Raw genomic sequence first — 12,976 nt, 5'->3', positions numbered from 1 at the left:
TTTTTATGAAGGATATTACATCTCTACCATTTACTATTTTTTTATACTTCTCGTACAATTCGAAATTATATCGCCTTCTCCAAATACCATTCTCACAGAATGCGCCCATTATTCTTCTTAGTATCTTCCTTTCGAAGACGAGCAGAAGATTTGCGTCTGTTTTGGAGATGGTCCATGTTTCTGACCCATATGTCAGCACTGGTAGGATGAGTGTTCTATATATTATTAGTTTGGTTTTCTGGCTTAAATTTCTGTTTTTTAGCTGCTTGCTTAGTCCAAAATAACATTTGTTTGCTAGCAGTACCCTCCGTTTTACTTCTTCAGATGTGTCATTATCGTTTGTTATGAGAGAACCCAAATATGTAAACTTATTTACTACCTCAAAATTATATTGGTCTATACTGAAGTTTTCTTCGGCGTTTCTAGCTCTATCTCTGTTATTTGGAATAGATGCTAACATTTTGGTTTTTTCCTCGTTTATTTTAAGGCCCATATTTTGTGCGGCTGTCAAGAAGGTGGAAGTCATCTCTTTAAGTCCTCGTGTAGTACGTTTGATCAAATCCAGATCGTCAGTGTAAGCCATAATCTGCGTTGACTTATTAAAGATTGTTCCCCTATTGTGTAACTCCGCATCTCTTATAGTCTTTTCTAACGCTATATTAAAGAGAAGGCACTCCAGCGCGTCTCCCTGCCGTAACCCTGCATATGTTTCAAACGCTTGTGACATATCACCTTGTATTTGCACTCTGCAGATCACTTTACTCATAGTTGTTTTTACGAGCCTTATTAATTTATGGGGAATGTTAAGTTCATTCATGGCTTCGTATAATTTACCTTTTAGGACGCTATCATACGCTGACTTAAAGTCCACAAAGAGATGGAACGTGTCAATATTAAATTCATTGGTTTTTTCTAAGATTTGACGTAGCACAAAAATCTGGTCAATTGTTGACCTACCTGGCCTAAAACCGCTTTGATACTCACCAAGGATTTCTTCCACGTACGTACTTAAACGGCTGTACAGGGTGTTGGAGAATATTTTGTACATTGTATTCAGAAGAGTTATACCCCTATAATTTTTACATTCCAAAAAATCTCCCTTTTTGTGCAGTGGACATATGATTCCAGTGCACCATTCCTCTGGCATTTGTTCTTCTTCCCAGACTTTGACTATTATGTTGTGAATTTGGTTCATAATGCTGTTACCTCCATGTTTGATGAGCTCTGCGGGGATACAATCCACTCCTGGGGACTTGCTATTTTTGAGTCGTGTGATTGCGTCTTTCACTTCAAATATTGAGGGAGGTTCTACGTGAGTGTTATTTCTTGGTTTTTGGGGTGACGCATCATTTTCCACTTCGGTACCAAGTAGTTCTTTGAAGTGCTCAACCCATCTGCTTTGTACTGCGTCAGCGGTACTGACTATATGTCCATTTTTGTCTCTACACATCGTCAGCCGTGGTTTAAATTCTTTTCTTGTCTTATTTAGGATATTATAGAACTTTCTAGTTTCATTTTGCCCCTTTAATGATTGAAGCTCTTGCATAATCTGGTTTTCGAAGGTCCGCTTTTTCCTTCGATGTATGCGTTTTTCCTCCTTCCTAAGATGTTTGTACATTTTCTCCTTATCCCGTGTTCTTCTTTGTTGCATAAGTTTATATGCATAATTTTTTCTTTTAGTGATATCTTCACATTCATCGTCGAACCAACTGTTGCGTGGAGTGGATTCTTCTGGTCCTAGGACGTTGTTTGCCGCTTCCTTAATTGTTCTTCTACATATATCCCATTGCTCGCTAGCTGTTAAATTCTCATCTGTTGTGCTTTCATGTTCAAGGTAATTTTGATACCTTTCTAGTGCACGGGGCTCTTTCAAGAGTTTTAAATTGTAGCGAGTACTTTTCTTGCCCTTTTCTTTTTTTGCATTTGAGATTCTGGCTCTTATTTTTGCGCCTACTAAGAAGTGGTCTGAATCTATATTAGCTCCACGATAAGTACGTACATCCATTAGATTAGAGAAGTGCCTGGTTTCTATTAGGATGTGATCTATTTGATTTTTGGTTGTACCATCAGGCGACGTCCATGTTACTTTATGGATATTCTTATGGGGGAAGTAGGTACTTCCAACGACCATGCCCTTGGATGCTGCAAATCCTATTATTCTATTTCCATTGTCGTTGGTGACGTCATGAGCACTGCATTTTCCGGTGTATGGACTATATATATTTTCTTTCCCTATTTTTGCATTAAGATCTCCAATTATGATCTTGATGTCGTTTCTGGGACATCTATCGTAGATGGTCTCTACTTCCTCATAGAATTGATCTTTGTTGACATCCTCTTCTTTGTCTTAGGTTGGGGCATGTACATTTATGAGACTGATGTTAAAAAACTTACCTCTTACTCTTAGGTAACATATTCTTGGACTTATTGGTTTGAAGTCCATAATAAGGTGTTTTACTTCTTTGTTAACAATGAATACGGTCCCGAATTCGTGATTATTCTTGTGACAGCTGTAATATCAAGTTACTTATCTTAATATACTATCGTAGTTATTTATCTTAAATCGTGAAAAATCAAGATCACTGTTCATTGCTGACAGATTTTCTCAATTGCTACTCGATTTTCTATATACTATAACAACTGACATTTAATTTTCTTGGGACATATTGGTAATTTTGTTCCTTTGCTAAATGAACTATAGCTTAGCAGAGTTTTCATTATTTAGAACTATGTTTTTTTTCCAACTGAGTGTACTTTTTTGGTTACTGACAACTTGCTTGTAACTTATATTGTTTAAATAATTAAAAAAGAAACAAAAATAGAACTATAAAATAATATTTTGGGTATGAACATTTTGTGTTTATCTGACCATTTTTAGAAAGTATATTGCATACATATTTTACAATTTTGTTATTACATAAATGTCTAGTTGTCAAGCATACATAAATTAGATAAATTATTATTTTGTTAAAATATTTTAAAACATTACTTTTACATACTGACTTTGAATATGTTGTATTTATTTATTGACATTTGTTATTGTTGTTGTTGTAGGTGTGGTCAATCCGAGTAGATATTAACCTTTTAAATTATGAAGGAAATATCCTGGATTGTGCATCAATAGCTGCTCTTGCAGCTCTAGCGCATTTCAGAAGACCCGATGTTACTTGTGATGGTGAAGAATTTGTCATACACAATGTCAAGGAGAGGGATCCCATTCCAATGGTAATTCATCATTATCCTGTATGTGTAACATATTCTATTTTTGATGGAGGGTAAGAACTGTTTGATACAATACTTTGTTCACTGAGCTCAGTCACAACTGTCTAGCGAATTTAGTAATTATTTTGCTCTTTCTTCACTTAGTATGTTTCTAGATTTTTATCTGATTCTGTTGCGCCATTTCGAATTGCTGGCTGTTCAGTGTTTAATGGCGACAGTGTATAAAAAGAATGGACTACCCCTAATAATTGGTAGTCTTGAGCATTTGTGGAAAATGTTCGAAAGAATCAATTTATTTTTCCAGTTTCGCTCATTCCGATAATTTACTTTTTTTATTGAAATCTGTACAAAGTATGACATTGAGTTTTTTCTTAATTGACAGTATATAGCGTGTGATACATTATGTGAAAGCTCTTGTTTCATCCAGTATCCTCCTAGAAAGAGAAAACACTTTGTCACAGGGGGGTCAATTTGACATTTTTACATCTCCATGATCGCCATTTTGAAACGAAGCGATATAATTGTACAAAAATCTCCTGGGTGTCCTAGGTAAACTGTGTTACATTATCAATAATACTTACAAAATCTCCATTGGTTCCTTGGGAGGTAGAAAAACAATTTGAACCTTCTCCAATTTTATTTATGAGTAGGAATTTGTGCTCACTAAAAATAAAAAGAATTTTCACTTTTCTTTTTGATCTTTTTGTCAAATATTTTTGGTTAAAAACTCATTACTAGGATTTTCCTGTAACATTCCTAGATACAGGTATCTAACAATTGCTTTTGATAAATTTGGCGATAACAATATCATATGGACGGCCTCAGTGCAAAAGGTAATAAGTCATTTTTCGGATTTTTTTCTCATGTGATATTCATTGGTTTACCAATGTCTAACTCTGTGCAAAAAGAAACAAGTCTACTACCACTGAAAGGCTACATTTTTTTAAGTGTAGAACGTAATAAGTTAAATATATGAAAAACTTCGCTTGCGCAAAAGGGAATAAGTGGACTTGTTACCTTCTGGACAATATTTGAATTCACCATAATCACTGCCTGGTTGACTTGTTTCCAGTTAGTAAAAGTACAATTTGGTTTGATTTGGTATCTTTTGTCTGTCCTTGTTTAAGACACTATTACTCTGGCAACCCTGTTTTCAATGACATGTGCATATATTAATTCAACCTTGGTGGGAGTGTGCTGTGGACATGTACTTGGCGCAACGTAAAGGTTACATATTGTTGGAAGTTACTTTTGTGCTTTATATTTGAGTTCGTTTTAACGTTTGGTGTTATGTTTATTTTAAATAAATAGGAATAATAAATAAAAGAAGCACTGTAATATTAAATACGTACGTAATAGTTTGTATTCATTTAAAGAAAAATGTTTGTGTCAAGATCACAAAAAATTATGTAATTTGTGCAACCAATGGCAGAAGATGTTAAAAAACTGGGTAATTCTGACTTTTTATTGATATACTTTTAATTTTAAAATTAATTCATAACTAATTACAGTTAGCTACTCGTTATAGTTGAAGTTAACACTATTAATTTATTTATAACTATTTATATACAGTGTAGGTAAAAGTTTATGGTCGGTATGGACCTTACGTGAGATGGAGTGAGAAACACCTGTTTAAAAAGAGAGAGGTATATTAGGTCCGCCCTTTAAATATCGCCGAAAATACATGAGTGGAAATAATAAAAATGTTGCCAAATGTTGCCAAAACTTATTGGTTTTATTTGACCTGTTGTCTTTTTAGCATTTGAACAATGTTCATAGAACAAGATAATCAATTCAATGAACAAGATAATCAAATTTGGGCGAAATGGATTTAAATGGCAGCTTACTGTTTTTTATTGGGAATATGCCACAATTTTACTTTACAATAAATGTTATTTAACATTTTGATTTCCACTTCGGAAATCGTTTTGTATAAATAAAATTTATTATTGTTTCGTATTTTAAGTACGATTTCCGAATTAAAAATCTAAACATCAAAATAAGCTTATTTTAAAGTCATATTGTGCCTTATTTCCAATAAAAATAATAAACGGCATTATAACGCCAACAATAAAAAAGCTTCATACAAAATTATTTCGCAACGGCGCGTTACAACACCAATACCATTTTAGCAACAGCTGAACCGGTATTCGACAGGCGTAACTAAGAAACTAGAGGTGGGACGTTGACATTTTTATCGTTAACTAAACTGAATCGTTTTTCGTAAACAAGTAACTAGTTGATTGTTACCAGTAGTTTCAAATAAGCGAGTACATAAATAAACATAATGGATATTATCGTTTATGTGTATATTTATTGAAGTGAAAGAAACTAATGAAGGATATATTTATTATAACTTGAAAAATAAACTAAACAATACAAATAGTAAATCGTATTTACATTTACATTACACTTTATTATTAAATCGCGAATCGTCTAAATTGACATTTAAAAACATAAGTTTTTCTACCTTACTTCCTGTTAACCGTGTTCTTCTTTTATTTAAAATTAAATCAAATTTTGAACATGTGTTCACATTTACAATATTTTGTGAATATAGTGGTTAAGTTAGGATATACATGGCGATGGTTTTTCCACCATTATAATGGACTCTCGATACAGGTGTACGTTTAGATGAGTCATGTACAATTAATTAATCAAAAATACTTAAGTCATCTTTATCGGTTTCTTTTTCTTGTACTGGTTGATTTTCAATAGTACAATCTTCTTGTTCTTTACTTATATAAGTAACCAGCTTCTTAACATTTTCTTTTGTTTTTTTAGCTTCATTTTTGTCAGAAAATCCCTGCACTTTAAATCGTGAATTCATAAATGTACATAATGATAATGTGCCACTCTGTTCTATCCCTCTAAATCTTTTTGCTAAACCCGATATTAGTAATTGTACTACGTCGGATACTATGGATGTAGGGTTACCGTTTGCTAAACTTTTATTCCAAGATTCTTGCAGGCAGCGTACCATAACAATCACTGAACTATCCTTCAAGTATTTTTGGCCACTCATTGTACTAGTTATTTCTTTAAAAGGCCGTAAAATTTGGGAAAGTTGAGAACATATAATCCAGTCTTCATTATTTAGATTTGGTCTAAGTCTAAGTCTGTATTAACTAATACCAATGTGGAACGGATTGCCTCTTCTAACTCGGTCATTCTTTTTAACATGTAATAGGTGAAGTTCTACCTAGTTTTCACGTCTTGGATTGGCCGTTTGGGAACTTTGTTATGTTGAAATTGATATTTAAAAGCCTTTCTGAAGATAAGGTACTTTTTTTAAATGTGTTTTTTGCCGAATTGTCGAAAAAAGACTTTTTATTTTATCTATTTATACATGACAGCATTTAAGTGCGTCTTCCACCAATCAATTTAATGTATGAGCAAAACGATTTAAATGTTTTCATTCCAAAACATATTTAATAGCTTTGACCATATTTGAGGCATTATAAGTTACTGCAAAATGTACTTTTCGTTTTAGACCCCACTGATTAATAATTTCACTAATTTCAAAAGCGATGTTTTCTGAATTATGGTTTCCAGAAAAATGGCAGCAACCTAATAAAACCGTTTTAAATTCTAAATTTTCGGTTAAATATTGTCCTGTTAATGCGATGTAACTCTCAGTTACTCCAGATGTCCAGAGGTCAGTAGTATTACAGATATTTTCTACTTCTTTAACAACTTTAACAACATTTTTTTTAAAAAAACTCGTGTAATGAGGTGAAAGTGATTGTGAAACCACACAAATATTTGCAGTTAAATATAGGGACATAAACAGTAAGAAATTTATCTTCCTAAAAGTAGTTTTTGATAGAATTTTTAGTCAATATTTAATATGTATACGTCCTAACCTACAATTGTAACACCAATTAAGATAATAATAACAACAACGAGAATTCTTAATTACTGTATAAATACATAGGCGTATCTTCAACGGTTTTTATCATGCCTTCGACTTCGAATATAATTTGTTCCTGCTGTAGTAAATCGTATAAATCGAATTTAATGATAAAATGTTCCGTTTGCAATAGAATTTTTAGACATACCTGTGTGAATGTTAGTAATGTAGAACTGGAATTGTTTAATGATAATGATAAAGGATTCGATTGGTCCTGCATGAATTGTAGGCAGGTTGGGAACCAAATAAAAGATCTGAAAGCATTAATTTTAACTTTACAAACTGATATTCAAGCACTTAAAAATGAAAACCAATCAATGAAGAATTCTTCAACCATGTTGGTTATGGAAGAAGTCATTCAGGAAATAAATGAGCGTAGAAAACGCAAATGCAATGCTATTTTATTTGGTGTACCTGAGCAAAATACTCAGCTCCCTCCCAATAGTCGCAATGATAATGATACACAGGAAGTCCAAACAATAATTCAAAGTATGAATACTAGCGTAAATGTCAATGAACTCAAAATATTTAGGCTTGGACAACCATCACCAGGTAAAAATCGTCCGATCAAGATTACACTTAAAGATGAAAATGACGTCTCAGCATTAATCAGAAAATCCAAGGTTCTGAAAACTGGTATCTACAGCCATGTGTCAATTTCATATGACCGTACGAAAAAAGAAATTGCATACTACAAACAATTAAAGGAAGAACTAGAAGCTAAGAACGCTAACAATACAGGACAATTTAGAATTAAATACTTGGATGGCATCCCAAAAATTGTTCCTTTAAACAGATAGGACCCAACAGTTTTACAAGACAGGATCTTCAGGTTTACTATCAGAATATGCGTGGTTTGAATTCCAAAGTAATTGATTTTTACTCTAGTGTTAGTGAATGTGAATTTGATGTCATTGCTCTAACTGAGACTTGGCTCAACTCTGATGTTATTAGTTCGGAATTGTTTAATGATGACTATCAGGTTTTTAGAAAAGATCGAAAGTTCGATGTAGTTAATAAATCGACTGGTGGAGGTGTACTGTTGGCACTTAAGTCAAATTTTCAGTGTATTGTTGTTGATGTCTCAACATTTGATTTACATTTTCCACTAGTTGATTTGTTGGTTGTTGAGTGTCGCACAGGAAATAAAAAGTTTTATGTTGCAGTATTATATATTCCTGACAAATTAAAGTTAAATGATTTTGAATATTTTTTTGAAATGTTAGAGCAACTTGAATTATTTAATGACACTGTTATTCTCCTGGGCGACTTTAACATTCCAAAGTATATTAATCAAAATAGATCTGATGTGAAGACATCGGCAGTGCTAGACTTCATGTGTTTGTTTAATTTAAATCAGTATAATCAGGTGGGAAATAATTTAAATCGATTGTTAGACTTAGTTATATCATCAGATATATGTCATGTGAGTCGCGATAATGCACCACTTGTTCAAGAAGATTTACATCATCCAGCATTAATGATAAATATTAATGATTTTCAGAAAAAGGAAACCAGTTTTGTGGCTCATTCTAAAACTAAAAGATATAATTTTAAAAAAGCAAATTTTCCTTTACTGTACTCAGAATTTCTTAATTGCGACTGGAATTTTTTAGATTTGTCTGATGATGTAAATACAGTCATAGAATTATTTTATGCTAAGATATATGAATTATTTGATATGTGTGTACCAATATACAGAAATTATAAACATCAATATCCTACATGGTACAATGCGGAGATAATTAGAATGATAAAGTTGAAATCAAAAAATATCACAAATTATAAGAAAACAGGTAATATACTTTATATGTATGAATTTAAAAGGTTGCGAAAAATAATTAAACAAATGATTAAAACTCAATATAACGTTTATCTTGAAAAAATTCAGAATAGTATTTCTAACGAATCTAATAATTTCTGGGCATATGTTCATGCAAAGAATAAAACTTCTAGAATCCCAGGTGAAATGTGTTACAACGGCGATACATTTAATAATCCTCGCGATATAATCCATGCTTTTAAGATGTTTTTTGAAAAAGTTTATTTACCTGTCGACAACAATGTATTAAATAATCAAGAATGTAGTGATATCTACTTACCCACTATTAATTTTAACGAATTTCAAGAAAACGAAATTTTAGTAGCATTTAAAAGAATTAAAAATAAAATGACGTCCGGACCGGATAATATTCCAGCATTTTTAGTGAAAGATTGTTCTCGGGTATTTGTAAAGCCACTTCAAAAAATTTTTAACTTATCAATAAAAACGGGAACTTATCCCGAATTATGGAAAAATGCAAAAGTATGCCCTGTATTCAAAAACGGAACGAAATCTGATGTATCCAATTACAGACCGGTATCTTTGTTATCCAATTTTTCAAAGGTTTTCGAAGTAACTCTATATAATCGTATTTACCCTTCTGTTAGGGGATGGATATCACCTTATCAACATGGCTTTATAGATAAACGTTCTACTGTATCAAACTTAGCTGTAATAACTCAATATATTTCAGATGTTTTGGATGTACAAGGTCAAGTAGATGTGATTTATACTGATTTTTCTAAAGCGTTTGATAAGGTTGATCACAAATACCTTCTCTTTAAATTATCAAATTTGGGATTTGCTGGAAACATTTTAAAGTTACTGGAAAGTTACTTAATAGGCAGGAACCAATTTGTATCCTATAATGGTTTCATATCAGAATTAATCTGTACTACATCCGGTGTTCCACAGGGATCAAATTTAGGTCCATTGTTGTTCCTATTATATATCAATGATTTATTTTTAGATATCAATAACAGAAAATTGTGTTTTACGGATGATCTTAAAATATACTGTGAGATTAAAACAATTGCTAACTGTATAGATTTACAGAACGATCTAAATTATATAGATACTTGGTGTGTAAAAAACAAACTTTTTCTTAATGTCAATAAGTGTAAAGTAGTAAGTTACTCTAGAAGGGAAAATAAGGTTGATTTTAATTATGTAATTCAGGGGTCACATCTTGAAAAATGTAATAGCATTACAGATTTAGGAGTTATATTTGATTCAAAATTAACCTTTAACAACCATATTGAGCAGAAAGTATCCGATGCTATGAAAATGTACATCATGGTTTTATCATCAGAAACTGTAGAAATTTTAGCGATATAAGACCGATTAAACTGCTATATCTATCGCTGGTGCGAACAAAACTAGAATATTGTAGCTTAATTTGGTATCCCATTTATAAATGTTATATGCAACAGATTGAAAAGATACAACGGAAACTTTTAAAATATTTAGCTTTTAAGGTTGATGGAGTATATCCTGTGCATGGTTATGATTACGATTTGTTATGTAACAGGTTTAATATTGTAAGTTTAGAGTTAAGAAGAATTATATTTTCGGTTTCATTTTTATATAAGTTGTTACACAACTGTATTGACTGCAGTGATATATTAGGTCAAATTAGATTTAATGTGCCAAGAATTACTTCCAGGTCGACTATCGTGTTTACTTGTCCACGTGCGAGAACAAATATTTTACTGAAGTCACCCATTTATATTATGTGTAATAATTATAACAAAATATGCAACCATTGTGATATTTTCTCATGCTCAATTAATCATCTGGTTGATACCGCACTGGTTTATGGAGTACATTAGATTGTTAATTTTTTTTTGTGTATTTTTTTTATCTCTTATATACGTAGTGATTTGTTTGATTATATTGTTCTCACTCTTTATTTTGTTTTTCACCTACTTATTTTTTGCACTTATTTTTTTTACTTGATATTTTTGTATCACCTACTAATGATTTATATTAATTAAAAATGTATCTTAAATTTTTACCCTAGAAATGGGAAACTGTTGGGTAATAAAGCTATTATTTATTTATTTATTTATTTAACTTGTGATCTAATAATTTGCTCAGTTTTGATATAACATTCCTGAAGTAATGAATAAAGTTTTTCTTGTTGGCGGTTTATATCCAGGAATTCACCCTGCAAACTTATTAAAAGCTCGTTCTTCAACTATGGAAAACGGATGAAACGAGTCTTTGCATAGGTTTAGTAAATCCATATCTATTTGTTTCTTTTGTTTTAAACTAATATTTTTATTAACGGAAGTATCCATCACCTTCTAAAATGCAGATCAATCGTAAATCGAAATTCATTCATTAATCGGAAAGCCTAGTTATTTTATTTTCAACGTTAACCGATAGCCCGACTGTCCACTGTCCCGAAAGAGTTATTTTTAGTTTTGTAGTAGTCTCTCAGATCAATTAATCGTCCTCGTCGACGTAAAGTGTTCGTTTCTCCTCTGTTTACGTCTACACAAAACGTAATTTTTTTTAATCAACCATCAACTAGTTGGCTTACTAGTGAGAAACCGTAGATTCGTAAATGACAAATAATGATTTATTTGAGAAAGAGTTAACCTAGAAAGAGTTAACAAGCTGGTTACTTCTATAAAAAAAAAAGAAAAAAAGATTGTACTATTGAAAATCAACCAGTACAAGAAAAATAAACTGATAAAGATGACTTAAGTCTATGGTGTATTTTTGATGAATTTTACATGACTCATCTAAACATACACCTGTATCGAGAGATATAAAAGAAGTCGACATGTATTTGTCTGATGATATATTACCCACAAAAAAATTCGAAGATTGGAACTGTCCATTACAGTGGTGGAAAAACCATCGCCATGTGTATCCTAACTTAACCACTATGTTCATAAAATATTGTAGTATTGTAACAAAATATGTTCCTTGTGAACACATGTTCAAAATCTGGTTTAATTTTAAATAAAAGAAGAACACGGTTAACAAGAAAAGTGGAAAAACTTATGTTTTTAAATGTCAATTTAGACGATTCGCGATTTAATAATGTGTAATGTAAATGTAAGTGCTATTTGTATATTTAAAATGTCAACGACCCACCTCTAGTTTCTGAGGTATATTAGGATCGGAACCAGAGATGTAAAATATCTCTGATCGGAACTAATCGTCTCACTAATGGGCAATGGGCGTCAATAAGAAATATAGAGGGGAGACCAAGGGGAAATATGATTGTTATCTTTGTCTATTCGCTGAAAATATGATTTTATATCTGTGTTAGATATCCTGTTAAATTTTACCATACCGACCATAAACTTTTACCTACACTGTATATATATATATATATATATATATATATATATATATATATATATGTAGAACATCACTATTTTTAAGAATTAGAAAAGTCTATCCATCTTAAATTTCAAATGTGACTTCTCAGAAGATTCAGCGATTCATATGATTATTAGTTACTTAGTTTATTTTGAAAAATATTTTTTGTTTTCATTTCAAAAAATTTTTAATTAGTTTTAGTTTTTGTTTTAATTTTGGTTTTGTAAATTTAAACTAGGCTTCGTTCCAACAAATCTGTTGCAGTCTTTAATAAATGATACTGACTTTGACTTTTAATTTCTGCTAAATCATAACTTTTCTTGTTTTAAAAAATTGTTTATCGGATGACATAGTCTGCTAAAAACTAATAATCATATTCTGTTTGGTTTTCATATCTAGAAGCCTCTATGAGTACAACAGGACTATGCCAGCTCGAACGAAGGAAGATGGCTAGAGTTGTCAAAAGGATTGCAACTTCGAAAGTGATTTGGTAGAAAATGGCAGTGAGTAGGGCTGAGAGTGATGACAGTGATAAAGACCCCACCTTTCTTCCAGAGACCAGCGATGAAGGAGTCATTGGCAATGTATAGGAAAACGAGAATATCGGCGCTAAAGATCCAGTCTTACTTCCTCAGATCGTCAATGATGTAATAAATGTAGAGGAAAATCAATCCCAG

The 12,976-nt window shown here is 31.7% G+C and overlaps 1 protein-coding gene across 1 annotated transcript in view; it reads left to right on the top strand.

Annotated features, from left to right (window-relative positions):
* Rrp45 (exosome complex component Rrp45) overlaps positions 1-12,976 on the top strand; it is a 30,516-nt gene that overhangs the window by 1,790 nt on the left and 15,750 nt on the right. The window contains exon 4 of the mRNA XM_072530069.1: positions 3,055-3,275. Coding sequence (XP_072386170.1) covers positions 3,055-3,275 — 221 coding nt within the window. The remainder of the gene's footprint in view (positions 1-3,054; positions 3,276-12,976) is intronic.

The sequence above is a fragment of the Diabrotica undecimpunctata genome, chromosome 4, assembly GCF_040954645.1.
Source record: "Diabrotica undecimpunctata isolate CICGRU chromosome 4, icDiaUnde3, whole genome shotgun sequence".
NCBI classification, from domain to species: Eukaryota; Metazoa; Arthropoda; class Insecta; order Coleoptera; family Chrysomelidae; genus Diabrotica; species Diabrotica undecimpunctata.
This window is presented reverse-complemented; position numbering and strand designations above follow the sequence as displayed.